Source organism: Orcinus orca, chromosome 3 (genome assembly GCF_937001465.1).
Source record: "Orcinus orca chromosome 3, mOrcOrc1.1, whole genome shotgun sequence".
NCBI lineage: Eukaryota > Metazoa > Chordata > Mammalia > Artiodactyla > Delphinidae > Orcinus > Orcinus orca.
This window is the reverse complement of record NC_064561.1, coordinates 153,679,251-153,706,444: the sequence shown is the minus strand read 5'-3', so window position 1 is coordinate 153,706,444 and position 27,194 is coordinate 153,679,251. Positions and strand designations below refer to the sequence as shown.

At 40.0% G+C, this 27,194-nt stretch overlaps 1 protein-coding gene across 1 annotated transcript in view; it reads right to left on the bottom strand.

The window, feature by feature from the left end:
• Nucleotides 1-4,533: 4,533 nt before the first annotated feature.
• The window catches only part of LIFR (LIF receptor subunit alpha), an 87,855-nt gene continuing 65,194 nt past the window's right edge, over nucleotides 4,534-27,194 (bottom strand). The window contains exons 13-20 of the mRNA XM_004265979.2: nucleotides 24,311-24,524; nucleotides 21,915-22,094; nucleotides 19,766-19,867; nucleotides 19,024-19,191; nucleotides 14,888-15,049; nucleotides 13,873-13,966; nucleotides 12,164-12,242; nucleotides 4,534-11,781 (exon numbers count right to left, since the gene is read on the bottom strand). Of these exons, the coding sequence (XP_004266027.1) occupies nucleotides 11,158-11,781; nucleotides 12,164-12,242; nucleotides 13,873-13,966; nucleotides 14,888-15,049; nucleotides 19,024-19,191; nucleotides 19,766-19,867; nucleotides 21,915-22,094; nucleotides 24,311-24,524 (1,623 nt within the window). The 3' untranslated portion in view covers nucleotides 4,534-11,157. The remainder of the gene's footprint in view (nucleotides 11,782-12,163; nucleotides 12,243-13,872; nucleotides 13,967-14,887; nucleotides 15,050-19,023; nucleotides 19,192-19,765; nucleotides 19,868-21,914; nucleotides 22,095-24,310; nucleotides 24,525-27,194) is intronic.

Genomic DNA, 27,194 nt, shown 5'->3' with positions numbered 1-27,194 from the left:
TCGGGCCCTCTTCCAAGCCCACTGGGCACCTGCTTCTTCAAAGGCAGCAGGAGACCGTCTTTCTGAGAGGCCTGGTCTCTCTTGTAAGAGCTCTCCTGATTAGGTTAGGCCTGCCCTGTGCGGCCTCCCTTTTCATTAACACAGGGTCCACTGATGAGTAACCTGATTGTGGGAGTGCCTTCCTGTCATAGGCACAGGCCGGGCCACACTCCAGGGGGTGGGATTGTACCAGGTGTGTAGAGCCGGGCCCAGGAGCCCCAGGGACCATCTTAGAATCTGCCTCCGCCAACCCTCTTCACTTCTGACCCCAGTCTCTCCCACCTCCAGACCGCACTTCCCCAGAGACCTGCTTTGTTTCCTTCAAGTGCACTTTACGTCATGTGCTCTTCCATCCGAAGAATGTGCCACAGTCTGCTACTTCCCCAAACCATGAGTCAAACCAAGACTCCCAGGATAAGAGAACTTCTATTCCCAGAGAGCATGGCAGTCTTTTACAATTTCTCCTTATATCAATAAATATTGCAGTATCCTGTTTCCCCTGGGTCCTGGAACCGTCACCAATGACTAGGGGCCCAGCTTGGAATTCAGTGGAGGAGCCCTGAGCAGCCCCTGTTCCAAGCTCCTGCTGGCCGCCCCATCATCCTAGAGGAAACGGCACGTAAGCAGTAGAACTCTGCATTAGGTCAAAATCTTCACGAGTCGCTCAGTGGTGAAAAGCACATATGACAGCATAGGAAAGCTGGTCTGGGAGTTCTTGAGCATCACGGGCCAGTGGCACCTAGTGTGAATTCAAGTGTGGCTTCTTAATGCTGAAAAAAATCAGTGCCAAACAGCTTCACCTGAGTTTTAAAGTCATCCATTATTTAATGAAAAGTGTGAACAGTACAAACATCCAGAATGCTGAATTTAAAGAATTCATCTGTACTTTGGAATCTTATATATCCATGAAAGAATAATGCCATAAAATATCCTACCGATATTCAAAGATTTTCAAAATGTTATATATAAGAATCAAGTTTGGACTTCCCTGGTGGCACAGTGGTTGAGAGTCTGCCTGCCGATGCAGGGGACACAGGTTCGTGACCCGGTCCGGGAGGATCCCACATGCCACGGAGCGGCTGGGCCCGTGAGCCATGGCCGCTGAGCCTGCACGTCTGGAGCCTGTGCTCTGCAATGGGAGAGGCCGCAGCAGTGGGAGGCCCGCGTACCGCAAAAAAAAAGGAAAGAAAGAAAAAAAAAAGAATCAAGTTCCAAAGTAGAATATACAATATAATTATATATGTATGCATACAGGTACAAACATATGAAAATATGTGTAAATATATATATACATACACATTCACATAGAAAAATGTCTGAAAGGACAAAAAGTAAAATGTTAAAAATAGCTAATGCTGCATGAGAAGGTTGAGGGAATTTTTTTCTTTTTCCTTTTATCCTCTAGCTTTTCTTCAGGGAGTCTATAGTGCCAATTTATTGTTCTGTCCACTCAGAATATCACCTTCCTTCTTTTGGTGGACTGGTCCTCTTCCAACTCTAACGATGTGGTACTTGTGGAAGTGGCCCTTGAATAGAACTTCTGTTGGGCCACACGACTGGACCAGCGATGGACACGTGACACAGGCCAGGCCAACCAGAGTCCTCCCTGGGAGCCGGGAGGAAGGGCACCCTCTCCTCTCTGAATGTAAGGCTGTAGACTTGGAGGAGCCTGGAACCATGGGTCCAGCTCTTTGGGGACGTCTGGCCTGAGAGCTTCGGTGTAGAGGAGAGCTATGTGTCAGTTCTGGGTGGAGTACGAGACTATAGCCCAGTGCAGCCTGCAGCAAGTACCAGGTCACCTGCCCATCAAGTAAATGCCTGGGAGATGGGGCAAGGATCGTCTCCTAGAGAAGCAGATATGCGATTGGGGAGAGAGAGATGGGGGCAGGAACGAATCGCTTGATGATGCAAATTGTCACTTGGAAGGATGGAGAGAACCCGACAGAGAGGGTGAAATACATTTTAAAGCGGGAGGAGGTGGGGAATGGGCAGTGGGTGGGAGAAGGGCCCTAACCTGTGGTCACTTCCAATAAAGCCCATTTATCCCCTATCTGCTCCTGTCAAAGAGATAACAGGATGAGGGCAAATCTCCTTTGAGGAGAACAAAGGGTAGCTGCATGCAACAAATACTGGAGCATCTACCGTGAACAGCAGGATCTTCTCCCAGATGACCTGGGAAGACTCCTTCCTCTTCCGAGGCATGCCAGCTCCACGAGGACTGCCCTGGCTTTCCATCCTTGGAGACTCTTCCACAGGCGTGTCACCTCTCTGGAAGATAACATTTCTAATATCTAGGGAGACATATTAAACTGCTTTTTCTTTCAAGGCGCAATTGTTTAAAGAATATTCATCAAGCACTTGTGATGCGGCGGACACTACGCTAAGCTCTGTGGATGCAGCCGTTCGACTCCTGCTATCAACCGAAGCCTTAGGCGTGTGCTCAGACCGCGGAGAGGTGGGCGCGCCGGGAAGGCAGACGACGGGGCTCCCAGGAGCCTGGAAAGACTTACTCTGGCAGCGCCGCTTAGACGGGACCGGAAGTTACCCAAGTGAAGAAAGGTGAAGGCTACAGCATCGGGTCCCATGGGAAGAGATCCCGTGCTTTAATTAGCAGGCTTCCTGCTGGCTAACTCCCCTCTGGGTACCTGAGCGATGTCACTAAACTAAGGCGCATCTGAGCCAGTTTTAAGGCATTTACATCTTTAAGGTGCTGGTCAGAAAGTCCGAGGTGCTCCTGAGGTTTCTCAAGGGATAGAGGAGCATGTAACCACCCGACATCTGTTCTGTCGGGAGTGTTGTGTCCGCTACCTGGCATCCCCGCAACTGCGCAAAGGTAGGTGATCAAGACCCACAGCTCGGAGCTGAGGTCAATGAGGTGAGAGGTGGAGGAATTTCTCTGGGGTTGCCCAGGTGCCAGGGCTGCGCAGCTCACACGAGGCAGCCGCTGCCCGGGGCGTGACACCTGCAGAAGCCACAGAAAAGGAAAGGAGCCACAAAAGGTGACTGAGAAAGTCAGACTCCAGGTACATCTCTGAAGAGGGTGCGTCGTCTGCACTGGTCCTTGGGCAATTTGGGACAGGAAGGGCCACGTGTTAATGCTCTGCTTCTTCAAGGCTTCCCGCCTCTCCATCAGCTCGAGGAAAATGTGGGTGGGGTGTGTGTGCAAGGCCTCTAGCGCCAGGAAGAGAACCAGACCCGCCCTGCTTCTGAAGGCTGAGTCCAGAGTGAAGACCCAGCTCTGCGGCCGAGATCAAGTTGGCTGGGGACAGCAGGGGGAAAAGGTTTCAATGTCAGCTGAGACTTGAAATTCTTTCTCATCTTGCAAACTTGTGGGGGTGGATAATTACGAGCTCCATGCACGGCAGTTGTACTCATTTTAACATGATTCCCACTTAACAGTTTCTATCAAAATCATCCTTAAAAGCTTTTCTTGTTTCTTTAATCTGAAAGTAATTACTCTGGGATAAAAATCATCTCAGGTTTAATCCCAAATCAGTTTAAGACATCTCTTGTTACTTCAACTTCATTGGTTCTTGCAGACTGAATAAGTACTTTTAATTCAATTCTGTTATCAGTCACTCCAGGGGAAGGGTAATGGATCAAATGTATAGGCCATTGAAAACCAGTTCTTACACAGGCCTTTTGTAATGAACTTGTTTGTACGCTAACATTTTAGTGTGATGTTGAATACCATACATGAAAAACATTACTCATACACCTCTATTTTGTTTTCCCCTAATAACTACATCACTCCTCCCCTTTCGATCCTTTCAAACTTCCTGGGGTTGATGGTGCTATACATTTTGGCTCAAGAACTCACCATCTGGGAAACTAGATATGCACTGAGGTCTCCATAAAGGGCAGACCACATGTATGAGCTCTTAAATAGTACTTAAATAGTAACATGTGTTTCACAGTTAATTTAAAATTGGTCTACAGTTTCTTCATAATACATCAGTTGTTACCCTGGGTGAGTGTAGGCTACATAAGACTGAAGACTTAATTTCTCCCCTTATGAAATTCTATTTAAGATCACTTCATCCTTTAAAATTACTGAGGTTTTGCTGAATCAATGACTATATTTCCAAATTCAAAAACTTGATAATAAAATTTTGATATATTTCTAGAATTTCAAGAAATGTTTAGGTTATCCTCAGAGAAGAACAATTAAAAACCATACTTTAAGGGCCAGTATTTATTTAGTCTGTGTTTTATAATGTTGGCTCCCCACTATCTGATTATTTTATGGTAACCTGTCTGGTAAATAGAATATAGATTTAAGAAAACTTATGGGAGATTATATCAATGGCATAGCAATATATTAAAATATTAAAAATTTAGTCAGAGCCCTATGTGATTGCTTCATAACCACTATAATTCTTACGAGATGGAACCAAAAGTATTAACAACAACAAAGCAGGAGCCGCTTCTCCTAAGTGCCTAAAACAGGAGGAAAAAAAAAAAAACCCAAAATAATGCCCAAATCTGTCAGTGTAAGTTGTAAGAAAATATATTTATTTTTTCCATGACAATACTATGATAAAATTGTTAAATACATGCATGTTTTAAAAACAAACACAGGTGACATCTTTAGAGTTAACAGCCAAGCATACTAGTTTAACATTTAAGGTGTCTTAGTAATAGGTTACTTATATTCTATGTTCTTGCTATTAACCATGTCTCCCAAAAGATATGGAAACTAAATTCTGAAATTCTACAGCAATATAAAATGTCCAAATTTTTCCTTCTAACAGCAACATAATCTCCAAATTTTCATAAGGTAGAAAACACTTCAGTTGTCGTCTCTGTAAGTGGAGTTGTTTTATTCCATATTAAACTCGGACTTTTGTGAATCAGACTGAGTATCACACAAATATACTGCAATCTATAGTTTGCTTCCTGCATATGCATATTTAAATGTTTCCTGATATGATTAAGCACGATTTTAGGTACAGAACATCACAACTGATCATTCAGATTAAAAAAAAGAAGTCTGTAGTGGTAACATTTCAAGAAATGAAAAATGAAACAGTTCTGGATTTGCAGTTTCTCCCTATCTTTCAGCTACATTTGCACACACCTGACCAAACAAAAATTAGTAAACAGTTACTAGTATTTATAAAAAACTGAAAATATTTAACATATAACATCCCCTTTAAAAAAAAAACACTCATTCTACAAACAACCTTATAAAAGACAAAAACTTATATCTGTTCACAGTATGTGTATTTTGTAAACAGTAATTCACTATAATGCAATTTTGAAAGTAAAAAATGGTAACTTCCTAGCGTTATAAGGGCCTCTGACTTGTGGCCAGCTAATGAAAGAGAAAGAAAGGTAACATACTCCTACTAGGAAAACTGAGTGTTCTAAAATGACTTTACCTTTGGACATACCTTAAGGTGGCACCATCTCAAATTTAGGATGTCTCTCTATCCAAGCCTATCTTTTTCAAGCAACTCTGAATTGAAATGTAAGAAAATGCCTTGCTCCTTTTGGAGAAAATAATTGGATAAAACAAATCCCAATCCCAGGGTATCATGTAATACCTACCCTTCCACAACAGTGAATGGAATAGGGTTTCTTTTTGTGTGCTGTATTCATAACGTATTCACATTTTTCTGAAACATTATGTTGGAAGGAAAAAATTAAATTGAAGGATATATCACAAGTAATGGGAAAAAGTATTGAAAATCAAACTGGGGACAGAGTATTTGAAAAAAAAATTATGAAAATCATTATTCAATACTGTTTTCTACGATCAACTACAAAAATACTAATGTTAAGGTTAAACCTAACTGTTAACTTGTCCATGTTTTTTAATGAAAATTGCATTACCACCTAGAAATCTTCCGATCTTTTATAATATACCACCGGAATGCTGAGGAAAAATAGTTCAGAAATTGAAAGTTACCCATTTAAAATGGAGTAATTCTTAAGGGAAGTACATTTTAAATGTGTAAGGAAATTCAGTACATTTAGGTGAGCCGTTCAGTCAGGTACACAAAGCATTTTTGGCTTAAGTGCAGCATAAGGTCTATATTGTTAGTGTTTTTGTTTGTTTTAAAGTTCTGACTGGCTACTGCAAAGGCAATCTTAGAAGATATATGTAAGTGTAATAAAAACCAATTCCTTATCAATTAAACAGTCATTTTTTCCCCCATTCACATCTCTCAGTTTTTAGGGTATTCAGTTATAGCAACCAAAAAGTAATATAAGTTATTACTGTTTTGTATTTGGTTAGTATTTAAGAGCTTTTGAATTTATTGTTTCTACGTTTCTTCAACTAGGCACTTGCACATAGGAAAAAAAATTCAGAGGGTTTCCCTCTCAAAAACATCACTTTTCATTTTCATAAAAATGTTGCACAGTTAGAATTTGTCTTGCACAGGTAAATTCTCTTGATAACATGGACATGTATAATCCAAAATATTAACATTCTTAATAGAGGAAGAAACAAATGCTACCCATGGTTAAAATTAATGGAATCCTGTCATAACTCAGTATCATAATTATAAGGGTTTGGATATATTCAAATCACATCCCCTGAAATTTTACCATATACAATAAAGCCTGACATTTCAATGGACAGAATGTTGTTCTTTAATCCATTATCAGCATTAAAAATAGTTCCTTTGTATTATAATTAACATGAATATGATCATGTAATAGTTAAGACAAAAGTACTAACTGAAAAGGAATAAAAATCTCACCACCCTATTGAAATAAGAGGTTTAAATATTAATAGCCCTGGTACATACTCCACGGAGGTATAAATAGACCAAATTCAAAACAAGCCATTAACAATGATATTCTAAGGTCATATCTAAAAGCTACATTTCCAGTAAGTTTAGTCACAACTCATTTTCTTTTGTGAAAGATTTTCTTCTGGATATAAAAAATAAAGATGGGCACGGTACCATGAAACGTTGTTTCAGCAGGAAATACCAGTTTACAATAATGCTTTGAAGAAAGAGTTTATCAGGAGAATGAGTGCTTATCCTAGTCAGTTAAGCTCACACACCAGTGTTGTTGATTTACTAGAAACACCTGGTTGGTACAAACATGTCCCACGTTGTGTACCCATCAAGTAAAAAGATACTGTGAACACTTAGAATTAGGTTGGAATAAGAAAGATACCTAGTGATGCTTTTGCATGAGTCTTTCTCCAGTTTTCACTCAAACTGTGGAGTCACTTCTAGAGTAGATTTGAATCTTCAAGCCAATGGTCTCAGATCTACACAAGCTAGATCTTGACACATACCACCTTTCAGGAAAACTCTGTTGAATCTGCACATTCTGGGATGGAACTCAGTCAATAAAAAATTGACTGAACTTCCATTGATTAGCTAATGATCCTACATTTGACTTCTGAGATGCCCAATTTTATACTTTCAAAATAAGGATAAAAAGGCATTTTATAAAAGATATACAAATTTTAACACGGTTCAAAACAGAAAACAGTAAAAATTAAATAGAAAAAAAAAAGTTTTATCTGGTTATGTGCCTGAGCAGTAGAAAACTTCGAGATAACATTTTCTGCATATTGACAGGTTAGGGAGTACTTTCATTTCAAGCTATCATAAAATTGATTCCAAATTCATTTTGGAAGAAAATATTCCCTAGTCTCCTTCACTAACCTACATCTAATTATTCAAATACAGAAAAGCCTGTCATGTTCTTTAAATATAGACGGTATGAAGACAATTAAGAAATTACAGGCCTAATTTCCAACAAGAATACAAGTTGCATGAAGGTTTAAGAATGTGACTTTTATCACAGTTTCCGAGAGGGCAAGAGGAGTAGGTGTTCTAAATGCAATCCTTCAGATCCATGAACCATGAAAGCAATGCTGGTATGGAAAATGAGGCTGAAACTTTTCCGTGAATGGCTGCCTCTGTGTCTAAGCTGCAGGAACAAAGCACCTCTATCACCTAAGCACATAAACACCCAATTCAACTATCCAGATCCTCGGGCCATAATGTCCAGTCCAGGCTTCTCCAGGTTCAGCACACTGAAGACTTCAAGCGTATATGGATGCTAATCCGTGCAATACATAATTTACAAGGTCTGTCTAATGTCAAAGCCTAGCTAAGTCTTCCAAGAATACTTCTATGTTAAACAGTGTTTATTTAAGATGGCCACTCGCAAGAGAAATGCAGTCAAAATGACCACCAGAATCTCCATTCCTCACAAGGGAAGCTTGATCTGAAACTGGCTGATAAGTTAACTGGCTTGTAGGAGATATGAAAATGTATCCTTTACACAGCACTGATCAAGACATAATGGGATATACTTCTGCTTCAGACATTTAGAATTTTCTAACCAATGACTGGGCTCTAGTTGGAAACTTTAGCAGGAAAGAGGGGTTTCCCAATTATTCTCCCAGTCAGGAAGCGCTGGAGGGAACACATCTAGCCTCCCCTTCTAAGCAGCCTTTAGTTAGCCCTCCCCCAGAGAGAGGAGCTAATGTGACTGGACAGAGAAAGGCCCTATTAGACCACCTGTCACCCGTGTGCATGGTCCTGGCACGGACAAACAGTGCACGTTTGCCAGGGTCTCCAGTGCCACAAGCAACCAGAGATACGTGACAGAGGGTGTTTTCTCTCTCCCCAGCTCCCTCCTCTCGCCCTGTCCCCATGAGCCCAGGTTGGGCAGGGGTTGGGAAGTAATCCCTTCCCATCTGTAGAGCAGGTCTAGCAATCCTCAATTCACCAAGAAAAGATAAGGAAAACTGTTTTGACCTCAGACCTAAACCACACTCTTCTAAGCATATCACAGGTTATAAGGAGCCTGCCCAGACTAACAGAGTGATACTCTGCTTCTCATTAACCCAGTGATCTGGCGTATGGATCTCCAGCGGCAGGGGAGAGGTAAGCTGCACTCTGAATCTTTTTCCTGCAGAAGAAGCTGTGAAGTCTTGGATGGAGTGATAGGACTCAAGAGCCCCGGTGATATTCACCTTTAGCCAAACAAATGAGTCATAAAGTAGGTTAGATAGGGCTCTGGATACAGATGGTCACAGCTGAAACGCATATGCATTAATGGCAGAGATCAAACAATCTCTTCTGGCCTTTTCCCGTTACCTCAGGTTAGTGGAGTTTAGATCGGTAAACTTCTACCTTGGCCAACACTTATCCTAAAGAGAGGAGGTACACGATTGGTGAGTTTTGATGGGGAAAAAGGCATGAGCTGGGGGCAAGAGGGGTGTGGTAATGACAAGCTTCTGCAGGAAGAGAAGGCAGGCCCAGGTCTGAGTGTCTGGGGTGGAAGCAAAGGGAAGGAGCCCAACAGGAGAAATGAGAAGACAGAGCGAACTGTTTACAGGTGGCTCTGGTTTGATATAATTTTCATTGTTGAAAATTTCTGTGAGCTATTATGTAGTTTTACTACACTATTTGTATACATAATTAATTGTATTTCACTCCACATGTTCACATATCAAGAAGCTCAGGAATTTAATTGAATCCTAGCAATTAAAACCAGGATTCATAAACAGAGTACCTAAACAGACTTTCTCCCTTGTCACCCTTATTGTGGCTTTTTTCCACAACATGGTTTTTACGATACATTATGGGCTAGAAAAAAAATAACTGATCCACTATGTGCAAACACATTACAGAGCCTCAGATGATTAAAAAAAAAAAAAAAAAAAAAGGCATATCTTGACTTCTTTAGATCTTCCAAATTCTCAAGAACTTTGGCCTTAACTCAAAATACATAGACAGCCTGAGGGCAGGGAAAATATACACTTTTTAGGTTTTCAGTTCGGTTTTCCAAGAACCACATTCATTCTAGACATCACTTATGAAAACCAGTGATGGGCAGAGGATGCTGTGAGGACACAACTCTGGATGACTCCCAGAGCAACTGCTGCACCTTTAATATGGGTATGCCCACGAATTCAAAGCCATCTTATGATATTCCACATAAAATAGCCCTTGAGTAACTGTCCCTATAAGAAGCATTATCTTTTTAGTTTTACATGTAAAAATCTGAGGACTGAATCACATAGTCTGGACTGATGACCCTTTAAGAGGGAGGAACTGCTAAGATGCACAGTGAGGAGGAACACCTGCTAGAAGGTGTCAAAGGTCGTCACTGCCTGGGCAACCAGGGCTCAAAGCGTGGTCTTCTCAGGAGGGACTGAGGCCAATCAGAACTATACAGACGGCTAATGCCGCCAGATATTGCTTAGTAGTCGTCTCAAATAGTAAGTCACTGGAATTACATGCTTATGAGGAATACTGAATTTGCTCTTATATTTATAAAGCTGACACTGTCACCAAAAAACAAAACAATGAATTTTTTTAAAAAAACTTAAGATCTATAGCCCTAGAAATTTAGTTTTAAATATTAGGGCAACCTAATAAGGGAAGCTAGCATAAAAGCTAAAAATTAATGGAACGGTGTGAAAAATCTTCTAAAGCAAGAAAACATGATTCTGATTTGAGCTGGTCAGTGTCACGCTTGTTTTCCAAGTTTGTACCCCTGAGAAAACTGTTTGGTAACCATTATACAGTAGGCACAGAAATCAACATACTTTATCAAACAAAACACTAAACAGGTGTTGCTGTTGATACATTAAAAATTATATTAGTTTTCTTAAATGCTGTGGATAGAGAATAATGTTAAAAGTTTTAAAATCTGTGCTTGTTTTTCATCTAGAATGGAGCAAATGTCAGGCAAATAAACTTCATCTGTTACTCTGACATTTTTCTCCCTTGCCTGCAAATCTGCTTATAATTCCATAAGGTATATGCATGAGAAAACCTGATGAACAACAGAACAGAATACAGTTGCTGTGGGATTTGTTTTGCACGTATGGACCAGGCAGTATCCGTTATTGAAATGCTTCCTAAAGGTAAAGCAACATGAGAATTCTTTGGCTCGAATCACAAATAGCTCCAAACTGTGAGTTGTGTGGACTGAATTTCTGAGTTACTGTGTTTTGGCTTTGAGACCACATCAGAAGCACATTAACACTTTCAGTGTAACTTGCATGAGTGAAGTCCACCTCGCTTAGCAACACTTCACAGGATCCCTCCAAGGCGCCCAGTGCTGACCTGGCAACAGGAGCTCATTGAGATGGTAGACTGAAGTGACAGGGAGACACTGTTAATCGTTCGGTTTGTTCTGAAAAAAGTTTGTGAAGGACCAGCCTCCTCCATTAGATTTAGGAGAATCTTCATCTTTAGGAGGAATCAAAAATTGTCGGGAGTTAATGGAGCATGGACTTCCAAAAGAGACAATTTCACTGTTGCTGTCTGTGGACCTAGGTGAGTCTGGAGATACTAAGTTCCAAGTATTTACATTTGCCTGAGGTCTGTAACCTGCAGTTTTGTCTAAATCATCATCTGCAGCCAGATCTTCTACAGTAGAAGTAACGAGGAGGTGCATTTGTGGCTTATAGCCTGTCCCCCCTACAGGGTCGTTTTTGGGTTCTTCCTCTGGTTTTGCCTGAGGCTGGTACATGGACTGAATGTCAATGTAAATGACTTGTGAGGCCCCTCCGGCTTCATCCGCTCCTGGGTTCACTATCTCTTCCTCAATGACCGGTGGACAATAGGATACAACCACATGGTTTTCCGGTTGCACATCAGTGTTATCTTCTGGACGCTCAGCTACTGGAGAAATTATTTCTGTATCTTCTATTTTAGGAACTGTTGATCGAGTTTCCAGAACCTCGACATTATTTGGGGTACAAGGATTCATTTCCAATGTTTTAAGAGCGCTGTTTCCCTAGAAATAAGTTTTAAAACAGGGATTAGAATGCCACGAAACGCTGCTGCAATGCCTCTCCTACAAAAAGCAGCATTATTTTATATTGTTTTTCACAGCTGCTCATAAAAATGTGTCTCTACTATTCTGTAGTGCATACTAGAGCAAAGCTACTTTCTTTTCTACATATCAGTATTTTCCTTGGTCTTAATAGTAGTGCAAAAAAGACCATGTACAAACAATTTAAAACTAATAATTTTAGAAGTTCAGCAGATGTTCAAGCACTGCTATTTTCTCAATACATTTTACTCTGGATGACACTGACATGTTAAAAACTCTTCACAAAAAACTAAAAAAGGGAAGTCAGTACTTCAAAGGTAAACGTAAGAAAATAAAGGATTACCTCACAGACACTCTTTTGAAACTGTAAAGCTTTACAATTTTCTGGATTTGGAATATCAGGGTAGAAGGTTTCTTTAATCCTTTAAATAAAGATGATTAAGTACATTTAATAATAAGATTATCAATTAGACAATAAATAAGTTAATAAGTTATCAGGCTTATTTTGACGTTTCATATGAATACTCTGATGAATATCTGAGATCAAAATGGAAGATCATTTTCAGCGTGATCAGTCACTAGAGCTTTCAATATAATGCACTGAGAGGTTCCTATCTGAAAAGCAGAAACAGTACTTCTATTCCTAGAACTACAGTATCTTATGTATCTTATGGAAATGGAAAGCAAAGAATTAAAATGGTGATTGTGCTATCAAGTCAAAAGTCAAATACGGGCATTACTCATGGCCAAAATATTCATACTGCAGACTGGATTCAGCACAGTCAACTACTTGGGAACATGCTTGCATTCTGTAGTTCTCTACTGCTCAAAACAGGCTCTGGATTATCAGAAAAAGGAAGGCTATTAATCTTGAGCAAAAACTAAACACAAACAAAAACGAAATTTGCTTAGTGCCCTATCATATTTATAGCTGTTAAAAAACTTTTATTATTTGAAATTCCTGCAGGAAAAAGAAATGTTGTTAATGTAAGTCCGAAATGCTCTAACTTCTAAACTATCTCCTAACTTTATCTTTTTTTTGGTATTGAAATCATTTTTAAAATGTGATTTTGGGTAACGAGAATATGGTTACCAAGAGGGGTATTCTACGGTTCTAAACTGTTACTATTTTGATTTATAAGCCAGGATTGCTAGAGTACATTCTCTTCTTTATCATGAATGATGGCCTTTTTAAGGCCAGTGAGGACAGTCTATGCATGAACATAGCCAGGCGCCACAAGCCCAGCCCAGGACAGCTCCTGCTGGCTGACCACGAGGCACTCTCTCCCGAGCCCCGCGCTTACCCTACCTCACTTCACTCAGCTCACACCACTCCCTCCGCTGCTGCACCCAGACACACACTTCTCACTTTCTCCAGAAGATCAAGCTCTTTCCAGTTTCTGGGCCCTCACAGAATCTATTCTCTCTGCCTGGCACATTCTCTCCCTCTCCTTCCCCTTTGGGACCCTGCTGCAGGGAAGCCTGACCACCTCCTGTGACGTGATTCCCCACTATTCTCCTCAAGCCGCCCGTGTCCTTCCTAGCACCCACTCACAATCTGTACCCATATATTTATTAAATGTTTATGGGTTTCACGTCCACCCTCCCCACTATCCTATAATTCTAATGACCATTCTTATTTTAATTCACCACTATGTCCCCCTTTCACATGGGAGGGGTCATTCTTATTTGTTGAATAAATGACCAGATTTTCTAAATAGGTCACCAGGACAAGTGATACCTCAATCATTAAACTACATTTAATCTTGCATATAGCTATTGACCTATTTATGCCTATAAATATTTTTTAGTACAACTGCTATTACTTTAATTAGTAAATATAGTAGGGAAAAATTTATACTTTTACTTTGTTAATTTTAAAACCTTTAAATAATGTGCCATGTTCTTGCCTAATGTTAATTCCAATATTAATTCTGACCAATACAAATATTTTTTACTACCTTGTTTCCACCAAAAAGTTGTACTTATTTTTTAACACATAAACTAAATAATCATGCCCTTAAGAACATAACAGCAAGGGTAAATCATTACCATTCTCGTTTCCGATAGCAAAGGATACTCGTTACCACTCCGACAATGACAGCCACTGCCACTGGGATGAGAATGGCGATAATCAATGCCACAGCTGAAAAGAGAATATTGTAGATATTAAAATCAACATTTTTAGTATGAACTAGAGAATAAATTCGCATTATAAGATATTTAAGTCAGTAGATTATTTGAAGAAAAAATCCAAACTGCTCCAGGGAAACTGAAAAACTATTAAAATATAACCTTAAAAAGTATTGTAATAATTTTTATACTAACACTTAAATTCTTCAGAGCAGTGTTTCTCTACCTTGGCACTACTGACATTTTAAGGCAGATACTTCTTTCTTGTGTGCTTTGCAGGGAGGAGGCTGTCACATGCATTGTAGGAAGTTTAACAGCATCCTTGGGCTTCTAATGACCAGATACCAGTAGCACCAACCAAACATGTCACCAGACACTGCCAACTGTCCCCTAGGAGGCACAATCACCCCCAGCTGAGAACCATCTCCACATGGCCCTTTATTTAAGGGCATGTATGAACTCCAGCCCAGGGCTAGAGAATAAGCCCGTGATCAAATGAAAGTTCTTCGCTGTTGACAAGCTAGTCAAGTCCATCACTTTTCTCTACTTTCCATCTCAAATTTATGAGTGTTGTGCTTTATGCTTTTTTTTAAGGCTATTTCTTACACTCTTCCCTGGATATGCCAAAAATCACAGAATATTTCGGGTAAAAAAATTTTAAATCAGTTGACCGTTATATAAGTTCAACATGAATTTAGAACTCTAGACTTCAGAGGTACCCTTAATTCATTAATTTCTTAAGTACGCATTAGGCAATAACTGGTAAGAATAAATATGAAGTCATCTCATGGCCTTTCAGTACTGCCTTCCACCCACTATAAAAGTGTAACAAAATATGAAATTTTAAAAAGGGGCATTCCTATATAAACAAAAATCACTGGAAACACAATGCACTTAAGTTTGGAAAGCAACTCGATGACCACATTTAACTCACAATTTTCCTTTGTCACCACAAACATGCTCTTCTCTGGCCCCATTCCTCCATCTGTATAGGCTCGCAAGACCAGATGGTAACTTGTTTTACCTTGAAGATCAGCAATTCTCAGTGTCTTCTGGGATATGTCGGTAATATTCTTAACCTTTATGTCAGAACGACCTATTTTTAAAGTGAAGAAGATTATTACTGATCTCTATACCATTTTAATCACATGGTTACTCAAACCTGTCACATTCACATCCTTTTTAAACGAGTCTGAATGCTGGTCGCCTCCAGGGCCAAGGCCCATGGAGCCAGCCAGAGCCATGTTCAAGTTCTACCTCTGCCAGGTAGTAGCTATGTTATCTGTACCTATTATTTAAACGCCTCTGAACCTGAGTTTCTCTAACTATGAAATAGAATATCATGACTTAGCTCTCAGGGCTCTGTGAAGTTTTCGTGCATATTCTCTAGAATAATACCTGGCCTATAGCAGGCAATCAATAAAAGTCTCTTTTTTTCTTTTACTAACAGCATGAAAACCCACCACAACCAAAACCCACTGGGGCAGGGACACTGCCTCTCGGGCTGATCATGCCTGTGAGTAAAGTGAGAAACTCAAGGAAGCAAGATCATAAATCAACAGAGATCGCTCCAAACCACACAGGAAACAAGGCAGTGCATCTGAGTTCTCAAATGAGAGATTAGAGAGGACGCCCTTGAACCATTTTGAAAGGAAATGTGGAGAATTGTTTAAATTGTTAAATTATTTTTTAAATTTTAACCAAAACAATGCAGTTTAATAGCTTAAAACTATATCATACTATATGGCTAAAAACAAAAGTAGCAGTTCCCTGCCAGCATCTTTCCCCACCACGAAGAATCACTTCAAAATCAAGTTGCCCGTCTCTTTGGGTACTGACTTCCATATTTTGAAATAAACTTAAATTGGCAGTGCTTGATTTTTAAATATTAGACATTAGCTCTAACACACAACCACTACCCATTCTCTCCTCGAGCCCACATCATTCATAGAGAAACATCAAAAAATTTGGTAACTTCAGTGTTCACATTGTAATGATCATATAAATACAAATTACTACTAAGACAAACTACTTGGTATGATCATGTTTCCTTTCTTATTTTTCTGTTGTTATAACTGCTTTTCTTCCTTATTTGCTTAATGTACCAATTACTGATTCGTCCAACACCCTCCAATGAATATTCCACCCAAGTTTCCATGTGGTCCAAAACAACAACATCCCAGGGCCGCTGCTTCCCCCAGCTGCTGCCCACTCCCCCCAGGCTGCTTCCTGGGGCGTCTGCTCTGGACTGGAAGTCTTCTAGGTGCTCTCATCCTAGAACTCCCTGCCCCACTATTTCCTCGTATTGACACACACTCTTCTAGGAGCTTCTGGAGAAGGGATACATGGGGGACGTAATATGTGCAGCCTTCCATGTCTAAAGATGTCTTCATTCTACACTCATAGATAGTAGTACAGATACTACTGTATCTGTAGATAGATTGGCTGAGTACAGAATTTTAGGTTGAAAATAACTTTCACTCAGTACTTTGAAGATGTAGCTGCGGTACCTTCTAGTATCTGGTGCACTGTTGAGAGGCCTGCTACCATTCTTATTCTTGATCCTTGCACAAGAGATGCTTTTCTGATTGTTTCTAGGATTTTTTCTCTATATATCAGGTGCTCTGAAAATTCATGGTGACATACTTCAGCATAGATCTTTTTCTCTATTTATTTTACTGTGTGTTTAATGGCACCTTTTACTGTATATACTGAGGTCTTTCAGTTTGGGGACATTTTTTTCTTGTGCTATTACTTTGATAATTTCCCTCTCTCCATTCCACTCTTCTCTCTTAACAGAACTCTTATAAAGGAGGACAGTGCAGGTCTTTGACTCAAACTCCAACTTTCTAATCTTTTACCTCCAAGTCTTCTCCTTTGCCTTTGTCTCATTTTCAGAAGAATTTCCCCATTTTTCATTTAATTTCTCCACTTGTATTTAATTCCTTAAAAATTTCTTTGATCACATTTTTAGTTCTGAGGAATTCTTAACTGTCTTCTGTTTGTTCCTTTTTATAACATCATGTCTTTTCAATGAATACGGTATACGTCAACTATCCAAGGATAGTTTTGTTTTAAATTTCTCTGTTTTCCCACATTGCACCCATTTCCTCTGGTTTCTCCTGGTGTCTGTCTTTCAGGTTAGACGCTTTCTCAATCATCGTTATCCCTGGCTGCTCGTCATGTTCGCGAGTGAGCCACTAAAAGGCTCATGGAAGCCTGGTGTACACAGGTGGGGTTTACTGGGGGGTGGGCTTCACTTATATCATGGATGAGGAATGACCAGGTGGGTTCCTGGCTTTTCATTGGGATAATCCCCCAAATATCAGCACCTTTTATGTCTTTCCTCAGGAACCACTTACTCTAATCCTCTCATCTCCTGCCCAGAAAACGCCTAGCTGAAGATGTCCTATGAAGCAGGTGGGAAGGAGGAAGAGGGACAGTCACAGGGTTTGCTACAGTGTCCCTTGTCTGGAAGCTCTCTGGTCCAGAATAAACCTCTTGTTCTCATGCAGGGGAGAGAGCACTCACATGAGCTACATGAAGCTGGTGTAGGACTTGGGGGTTCTAACTGCTCCTTACAGACTTACAATCAACTCCCGCTGTTCAGCCCAGATTCATCCTAACCATTGGCCTCCACTTCTGGCGCTGCAGGATGAACCAAATTACTTCTCACTGATGCCCAACGGTCCACCTAGACTGCCCCGCCCTCCACTCCTCTAGGTCACTCGGCCCACTTCCACACCCAGCGTTTCCAAATCTCTTTTGTGCCTCTCCAGTTCTCTGTGTCTTTGTGGCTTTATGCATTGTTGTTCTTTTTTCTCTATTTTGCTCTAACTTTTAGTGACCAATCCACCCTAACTAGAAGTCTACATGTTAGAATTTGAACTGGTTCAAGTGTAAAATTTCTGAGCACCTGAGGGAAATGACACTAGAGTCTGGATGTTTGCAGAATCTGATATTTAGGGTTTCCCTCAACTTTGAAGGTTAGTGGTCTGTGGGAGGCTCATGTTTACGCAGCTGCTCTCGGGACATGACTAAGCTAATGCCCAGTTGGTCAGCATCTCCCTGTGGCGTTGTTGTTCTCTACTTGTCAGGCATTAAATATTATAATTAAAATGGTTTCTTTCCAAGGAAAGGTCATTAAGGAAAATAAAAGCTTTCAAATTGAAGAGATGATACGCTTGTGTTGTTCAGCCATGAATAAAAATCATCTGGCTTCCAACAGAAATGTAATTTAGGGTTTAAAGCCCAAAGTCTGCACAAACATTTCTGTATTTGTAAATCTGAGGATTCTCAAAGGTCTGTGGACATACGCTTACCACTTGTCAAGGACTAACTGTACTTTTAAAGATTTAATAGATACACACATCCCCAATCAAATCAATTAAGTTTCGTAGCTCATTAAGGTCGTGGCTAACTGTGTGGATGGCTCTTTGTCAGATAAAAGGAGACTCTGAAGCCATTCTTTAGGTTCCTGAGTTTTCTCCTCCATTAGTATAAGTACAGGAAGACCTCTTTTTTTTTTTTTTTTTTTGCGGTACGCGGGCTTCTCACTGTTGTGGCCTCTCCCGTTGCGGAGCACAGGCTCTGGACACGCAGGCTCAGTGGCCATGGCTCACGGGCCCAGCCTCTCCGCGGCATGTGGGATCTTCCCGGACCGGGGTGCGAACCCGTGTCCCCTGCATCGGCAGGCGGACTCTCAACCACTGCGCCACCAGGGAAGCCCAGACCTTTTTTTTTTTTTTAAAGTAACCTTCATAAGATGCTATGTTATGGATCATGCAAGATTAGAGAGATGCTCTCTGTCCTGTGGGGCTCACAATCAAAGGCCTCAGAATAAATGATTTCTGAAAGACTACATGCCATTGATCACATAATAAAATCTTAAAAATCTCATATTCATCAAATGACTGCATTTTCCCTTCCTTATTTTTCAGAGCATTCTGGAAGTCTGAATAAACTACTCAGTAGCTTCTTTACTTCTTTTTTTTCTTTCCTCCTCTTTTTTTTTTGTAGTTAATAAAGAACTTCTAAGAAACAGTATACTTATTCTAGTAATTTACTTACCCGATTCCAAAACCCTCATCTTAGATGTGTCTCTCTCTCCTTTTTCAAAGTAAAATAAATACCCTCTTAAAAAGCCTCTAAGCTCTTCCACAGGAATTTCTTCCCATTTCACTAATATCGAATCTGCAGACGTATCCTCAACAGTAAAATTTGGTGCAACAACTGGAGCTGTAAAAGGAAAAACGTCAATAGCTAAAGGAGGGTTTACTAATACAGAGCAAGACATTAAGGTTTAATGAGATTTCTAGCCTCAAAAACAGCTAAACTTGTAATCAGAACTTTATTTAATCATAAACTTTCACAGATATTATCACAAGCACTTTTGCTGTGAAGATACAAAGGCAGAACTTTCACACATAAAACATATCTAGGGAGGTAAGCTACGCAAAATCTTTAAATGGCTACTGGAATAGGCTTTACTCACATTTCCCCTCTTTACTGATAGTCTTGAATAAGTTAATAGTCTTAAAACTTTGTAAAAGTGTAAATTAAGTATTTTTGACGTCCAAATTAAGATTTAATTTTCTTAATGACAACAGTAAAATTATGAAACATAAACATTAAACAAATGAAAAATAAGTAATTATAAATAATTTTACAGTTATCATACAAATTATTTTTCTTCCTGTACTAATAAACATCTCAATTCAACCTGTTTTTAGAATTCAATCTGAAAACTGATGTTGTTTCATGATTTCTCATATTACCTTGAACTCCAAGGAGACGCACCCATGTAACTTACCCAACTCCTCTACATATCCAGCTACAGAGCGCAGCAACTGATATCCTTGGTTTCTGCACACGTACACGAAAAAATTGTATCTTACACCTGGTCGAAACTGATCTGTAAGATGAACACAACCAGTAAACGTTCCTAAGCACATATTACTATGAATAGCTATTTTAGAAATATCAAATTTACAATAACTCACTTTGAAATTTCTAAAACTAATTTTAAAAAGGTTACAGAAAATCCACATTTTCAAAATTGGTAAATATTCAGAGTGAAAACTGACTCAATAAAAATTAAACTCACTTCTGTTGTAATGAAACGTTTAGTATTATAACATGACATCACCTTGAAGGGAAAAAATGGTAATCAAGGCTTTCATTTTGTTCCTTCAAATTAAGCAATGACAACTTCTTCCCAGATTTGGTCTAGGGTCAGTTTTCTAACCAATCCCAGGCCCATGTCATGCCTCTGAAAAAGCCCTTCCCTAACTAGTGTTATTTGTGGGTTGGAAAGAACCCACTGCTCTTCCCTTGTTCCAAGAAGCAGATACTAAAATGTCCACTCCAGTTGGACACTTCAGTGTTAAAGGAAATGGGCCATAGAGTCTATTCCTCTTTACAGCATCAGCATTTAGTGCCCTTGACTTAACTCCACAAGACATACAAGAGAAGCACCTTAACTTTGATCCAAGTTAATCACTTTTAAATGCCTCCTCGATACAATGCAACGTGTAAAGTGTTAGGACCACAGAGGTGGATGTATAACAAGGCCCCTGGCCTGGAGCAGTTGGCAGAGAGGTGGCAGGACAGATGAGGAGGGGTAACCGTAAGACCCTGGGTTAGACTAGAGTGATCTATCACAGAGCCTGTGGCCCCTTCAATGAGGGACCAAGTGAGCCTAAGAAGATCAGAAAAAGCCACCAGGAAGTGATGTTTGAACAGAGCCTTGAAGGGTACTTAGTAGCTCACCTGCAGTGATCAAGGAAAAAGACACTGCCTGGGGGGAAAATGGCAGCCTATGGGATTGCATTTAATTTGTGGAATACAATTATTCTAGTGTGGTTAAAGCACTTGCTCTCAGATTCAGAACACCAGTGGTCTTCAGGCTCAAAAGTGAGATGGTTACCTCTAAAATCACTCTGCAACTTTTGCTTGGGGGGACCAGTATACTTGAGGTTCTGATTTTATACCACATGTATGTTAGCAAACCTGTACCTAGTTCTATCTTATGATTATGCATACCAAAATTCTATAGGGTTCTTCTGCCTGAAAAAGAAAAAGAGCCTGAGGGGTTAGAGCATCAGGAATGTGTTTTGAGATCATAAAAGAGAGAGGATAGTTGAAAGAGTGGGTGACTGAATAAGAAAGGAACAGGAAACATGCAGGTTTTGTCCACACCCTGTCCTAGCAGCAACAAATAAAAGACAAAATCCCCAGCCACTTAAAGCTCTGAATTGCTTTAAAGTTAAATCCTGGTGTGATCACATACTAGTTTTGTGACCTTGGGCAAGTTACCCAACTTCTCGGAGCCTTTGTCTTCTGAGCCACTACAGGGCCTTTGTTCACCTGCCTCAGCATCAAAAGTCCTCCTTTTCATCCTACAGGTCTCAGCTTAAACTCACAACCCAGATATTCCATCTAAAGGGACGCCTCTTCACATCACTCCACCCTGCCCCAGTCCATTCTGATTATTCTCAAGTCCTTTGTGCTCAGTAACCTGGGCCCTGGGCAAACAAGGGCAAAAGGATGGTGAGTGACATCATTACAATTATAAATAATGCTGTGTTGAACACTCAGGTGTAAATCTGTGCTGCTCTCGGATTATTTCTTAGAATAAACCCCGAGACAAGTAATGACTAGATCAAAGCCTATGAGTCGTTTCACACACATACTGCCACAAACTGCCTTCCAGAAAAGTTAAACCAATCCACTCCCAGCCCAGTGGTGAGGGGAACAGTCACTGCATTGCAACTTGTCGCTCCATATGTTGCTCTTTTTAAAAATATTTTTTTTTGGTAGGGAGCATGCTGCAGTGTATACGGATGTAGAAACATAATGGTGTACACATAAAACTTACATAATGTTATAAACCAACGCTACCCCAATAAAAAGTAAATTTTGAAAATATCTTTAAAGAACTTTAATTGCGAGACACTCACCAGATTCTATTACAGTTTCAGTGCTGTTTGAAGGGACTTTTTTCCAGTCCATGAGGCAGGGCTCAGACCGAGATGAGTTACACCATTTAATTACATAGTCACAAGTCACGTTGGGGTCATAATTCCAAGTGAGCAGAATCCCATTTCCCATTCCAACAGCCTGCTCTATTTTGAGATCATCTTCAAGAAAGAAGGATATTTTACCAGTGTTAAAAATCATGTTTTAAGGTAAATCTCATGAAAATGGGCAAGAGTTATAAAAATCACTTTACCGTGCAGACATTGCAAAATAGTGCTAAACTAGATAAACCTTTAGCAAAGTTTAGAAGTGCTGCTCTGTTGTTTTCGTTTTAACTAGGGCAATTACCTGTGCATATATATTAACTCAGCAGCTGGAAAAAAAACAATGAAAAAGCACCTAGGATCAGGCAGTGACATAACTGGGCCGGGACACGAGGATCAAGAGCCATGAAGGATGGGGCAGAGGGAATACAGGCACTAGAGGGTGGCATGGCAGCTCGGGGGCAGGGGGAGAGGCAGGCGGGAGGCTGGTGAAGAACACGTGTGGGTGTCAGAATCCCCGTCTCCTCGTCCACTGTGGGTGTGAGCTCCACGAGAGCAGACGGGGGCTTGTGCCTGCAACTCCAGCCCTGAGCACAGGCCATGCAGTGAATGAGTGGGTGGGCCAGCCCCTCTCTTCCTTTCAAGGGAGACTGCTACCCCCATGGGTGGGCTGAAGGCATTGTGGAGACAGGACAGTGATGAAATGCTGTGGGGTGAGGTGGGATGGGATGGGATGGTCGGTGTGGGCAGAGAGGGGAAAGCATCCGTGAGCACGGATGGGTGAGGTGCAGAGGCTGGCAGAAGGGGCCATGCTGAGGTTTGGTTTCCTCATCCTGCCAGATCTCAGCCTAGGCGAAGGGAGGCCCAAGGTTGGGGGTGAGGAATTAGCATGGGTTAGGACAGCGTGGCCAATGGGAGAGGGAAATTTTCCAAGAAATAGGGGAAAGAAGTAATTTCTCTAACTGATGTATATTTAAGGGTTCAGTAAAAAGCCATGGAAAGGTTTTTTGAACAAAATTTGCATTCATAAGCAACTACTACTAGACACAAGACCACAACTTGGCTGGGAATACAGAAGACTTCGGATATGACAGCTTCTTGACTCAATGTGACTAAAAATCCACAAGGTAACCTGCGCTGAGGCTGCAAGGCCTCTGGCTCGGGAAATCCTCAAGGAACAATGATTTGTTCCGAGCTGCAGTAACTGTCTGAAAGCTGATAGCCAGACCATTGTTAGTTCTGTAAATTACTGTGTCCTGATGGACACACAGAAAAGGTAGGAATATAGTTCTTGAATTAAAAGATAACATAGCGAGAGCCATTAAATACCTAATTTAAATCAGCAGGTTATCTTGCTATGGGCGTTCACATCTCTCTCCCTTTTCTTTCTTTTGACTCCATACCACTACCTGCAGACCCCTCTTCTCCGGTATGCACTGCTATCTGGGCTCTGGACGATATTGTGTGTCTCAGAATGTACAGTGTGTCCCCAATTCCTTCCTTCTGACTGAAATGAAGAACCAGTTACATAACAAGCAGTAAGACACTGCCTCAAGCAAGAACTGGAAAGATACTTAGGACCCAAACTGGACCAATTTTTCTGCCTCTCCGAGTGGGTAGTCATAGAAAGGTGCTCCCATATTAGTGTGGGATAGCAAGGGGGACCAGGGAATGACTCAGAAGGAGTTAACTAGAAGAGGCAGGAGTGGCCACTGAAAACTTGTGACTCAAAAAGCTGTCAAGGCAGCTAAGGAGGAGTGGACTAGTCACTGGTAACCCATCACATTTACAGGGGGGCACTAAGGAATTTTAAAATCACACTGCAGTTGTTTTCTTAAAGCTTACACTGAAGATCTAATTTAGACTTTAAGAAGAATTTCTTATCAATAAAGGATTCCTATTAATAAAGAATGCCTTATCAACAGAGGTGCCATTTAAAATGAGTATTTGTTCCTGCCTGACAGTTTGAAAATAGCCCAGCTGGCTAAGTATCAACTGTCATGGTCTTGGGGAGATATGTGAAAATGGTATCTGAATAAACTATTAAGATATTTCTAAGAGTAATGTCCACTACCATAACTCTACAACATTACGTGTTAAAGTAACTGGGTTTAGTACTATTTTATCCATCCGTGTAGATGCTTCAAGTCAATATTAATGACTGCTGCCTCTCAACGTCAATACGTGACATTAATCTGCCTGTTCCTCCTTACACATCAGCAGCAGCAGCGTATATGAGAAGAAAGCTGACATTTATGAGAGCAAGCAACACCTTCCAAATGTTGCACCTTAATTTCTTGTTCTTATATACTACTTTTATCTTAAGTACTCACCATGTGGAATTTCCATACTAGCTATTTTAGAAGGTGGCGATGAGCCCACAGAATTTTTTGCCACCACACTGATGATGTAGTCACTTTTATCAAGTTGTATTTCTGCCTTATGTTGAGGATCAGGAATTTCAGAAAGGGATTGTGTTCCCTCGTCGGATGAACATGATACATTATAGGAGAGTATTTTTCCATTAGCTTCATTAATGGGTAAAGGCTACAAAAACAAAAATAAATTCTGTTATAAAAACCTGCGAGGAGTGATTATGTGACAAGGCAAGGCCATCGAGTCTAAACTGGACACTCTGCTAATCTTAACAAAGTAATGTTAGAAAAGATGAAGTCGTTAACAGTGCACAACACAGATTTAAAATCCACTGAGATAGATCAGGAAAGTGATTCTGAAGAAACACTACACTTGCTGTAAGCAGTTAAGAGCACACAGAAATATAAAAATTAAGTAACAAAATATTTAGCCTCATATTTTTCAGAAGTAAACCAAAAGGGGTGATGAGAAACATTCTTCTACTTAAAAAATAAAATATTAAGAAGTATGGCATCATGTTTTTTAAACAGTTTTTGCTTTCTCATTTTAAAGGAGTACTTGCTCATTATAGAAAACGTGGAAAATACTAAAAAGTTGGAAGAAAGCGAGAAAAATCTCCCATATTCCCATCTCTTAAACACACTTACCTTGTGATATTTCCTTCAAGTTGTCTTCCTAGATGGAGATTTTTATTAAAATTGTTTCAATCATACTATACAATTTACATTTTTTCACTCTTCTATAATAAAAACTTGTCCATAATACAGTTATATACATTTTAATAGCTTTATATTTCATGTAGCATTTTTATCACTTTACTTGAATAATTCCTTAAATAAGTGAAATTTAAGTTGTTCCCAATTTTTCACAATACTAAAATGAATCTTTTGGTGCAACATATTTTTTTTCATGGCTAGAATTAATATTTTAATGTGAGTTCCCAAAATTGGACTTACTCGATAAAAGGAAAAAAAAAAAAAAAGAAGTTTGAATGTTTAACATCTTTATTGGAGTGTAATTACTTTACAATGGTGTTAGTTTCTGCTTTATAACAAAATGAATCACCTATACATATACATATATCCCCATATCTCCTCCCTCTTGCTTCTCCCTCCCACCCTCCCAATCCCACCCCTCCAGGTGGTCACAAAGCACCGAGCTGGTCTCCCTGTGCTATGCGGCTGCTTCCCACTAGCTATCTATTTTACAATTGGTAGTGTATATATGTCCATGCCACTCTCTCACTTCGTCCCAGCTTACCCTTCCCCATGTCCTCAAGTCCATTCTCAACGTCTGTGTCTTTATTCCTCTCCTGCCCCTAGGTTATTCAGAAACATTATTTTTTTTTTAAGATTCCATACAGATGTGTTTGCATACGGTATTTGTTTTTCTCTTTCTGACTTACTTCACTCTGGATAACAGACTCTAGGTCCATCCACCTCACTACAAATAACTCAATTTCATTTCTTTTTATGGCTTAGTAATACTCCATTGTATATATGTGCCACAACTTCTTTATCTATTCATCTGTCAATGGACACTTAGGTTGCTTCCGTGTCCTGGCTATGGTAAATAGAGCTGCAATGAACATTGTGGTACATGACTCTTTCAATTATGGTTTTCTCAGGGTATATGCCCAGCAATAGAATAGCTGGGTAATACAGTAGTTCTATTTTTAGTTTTTTAAGGAACCTCCATACTGTTCTCCACAGTGGCTGTATCAATTTACATTCCTACCAACAGTGCAAGAGGGTTCCGTTTTCGCCACACCCTCTCCAGCATTTATTTTTTGTAGATTTTCTGATGATGGCCATTCTGACTGGTGTGAGGTGATACCTCATTGTAGTTTTGATTTGCATTTCTCTAATAATTATTGATGTGGAGCATCCTTTCATGTGTTTGTTGGCAATCTGTATATCTTCCTTGGAGAAATGTCTGTTTAGGTCTTCTGCCCAGTTTTGGATTGGGTTGTTTGTTTTTTTGATATTGAGCTGCATGAGCTGCCTGTAAATTTTGGAGATTAATCTTTTGTCAGTTGCTTCATTTGCAAATATTTTCTCCCATTCTGAGGGTTGTCTTTACATCTTGTTTATGGTTTCCTTTTCTGTGCAAAAGCTTTTAAGTTTCATTAGGTCCCATTTGTTCATTTTTGTTTTAATTTCCATTTCTCTAGGAGGTGGGTCAAAAAGGATCTTGCTGTGATTATGTCATAGAGTGTTCTGCCTATGTTTTCTTCTAAGAATTTTATAGTCTCTGGACTTACATTTAGGTCTTTAATCCATTTTAAGTTTATTTTTGTATATGGTGTTAGGGAGGGTTCTAATTTCATTCTTTTACATGTAGCTGGTCAAGCTTTCCCAGCACCACTTATTGAAGAGGCTGTCTTTTCTCCATTGTATGTTCTTGCCTCCTTTATCAAAAATAAGGTGACCATATGTGTTTGGGTTTATCTCTGGGCTTTCTATCCTGTTCCATTGATCTATATTTCTGTTTTTGTGCCAATGCCACACTCTCTTGATTACTGTACCTTTGTAGTATAGCCTGAAGTCAGGGAGCCTGATTCCTCCAGCTCCATTTTTTCTTTCTCAGCATTGCTTTGGCTATTCGGGGTCTTTTGTGTTTCCACACAAATTGTGAAGTTTTTTGTTCTGGTTCTGTGAAAAATGCCCTAGGTAGTTTGATAGGGATTGCAATGAATCTGTAGACTGCTTTGGGTAGTAGAGTCATTTTCACAATGTTGATTCTTCCAATCCAAGAACATGGTATATCTCTCCATCTGTTTGTATCATCTTTAACTTCTTTCATCAGTGTCTTATAGCTTTCTGCATACAGGTAATTTTG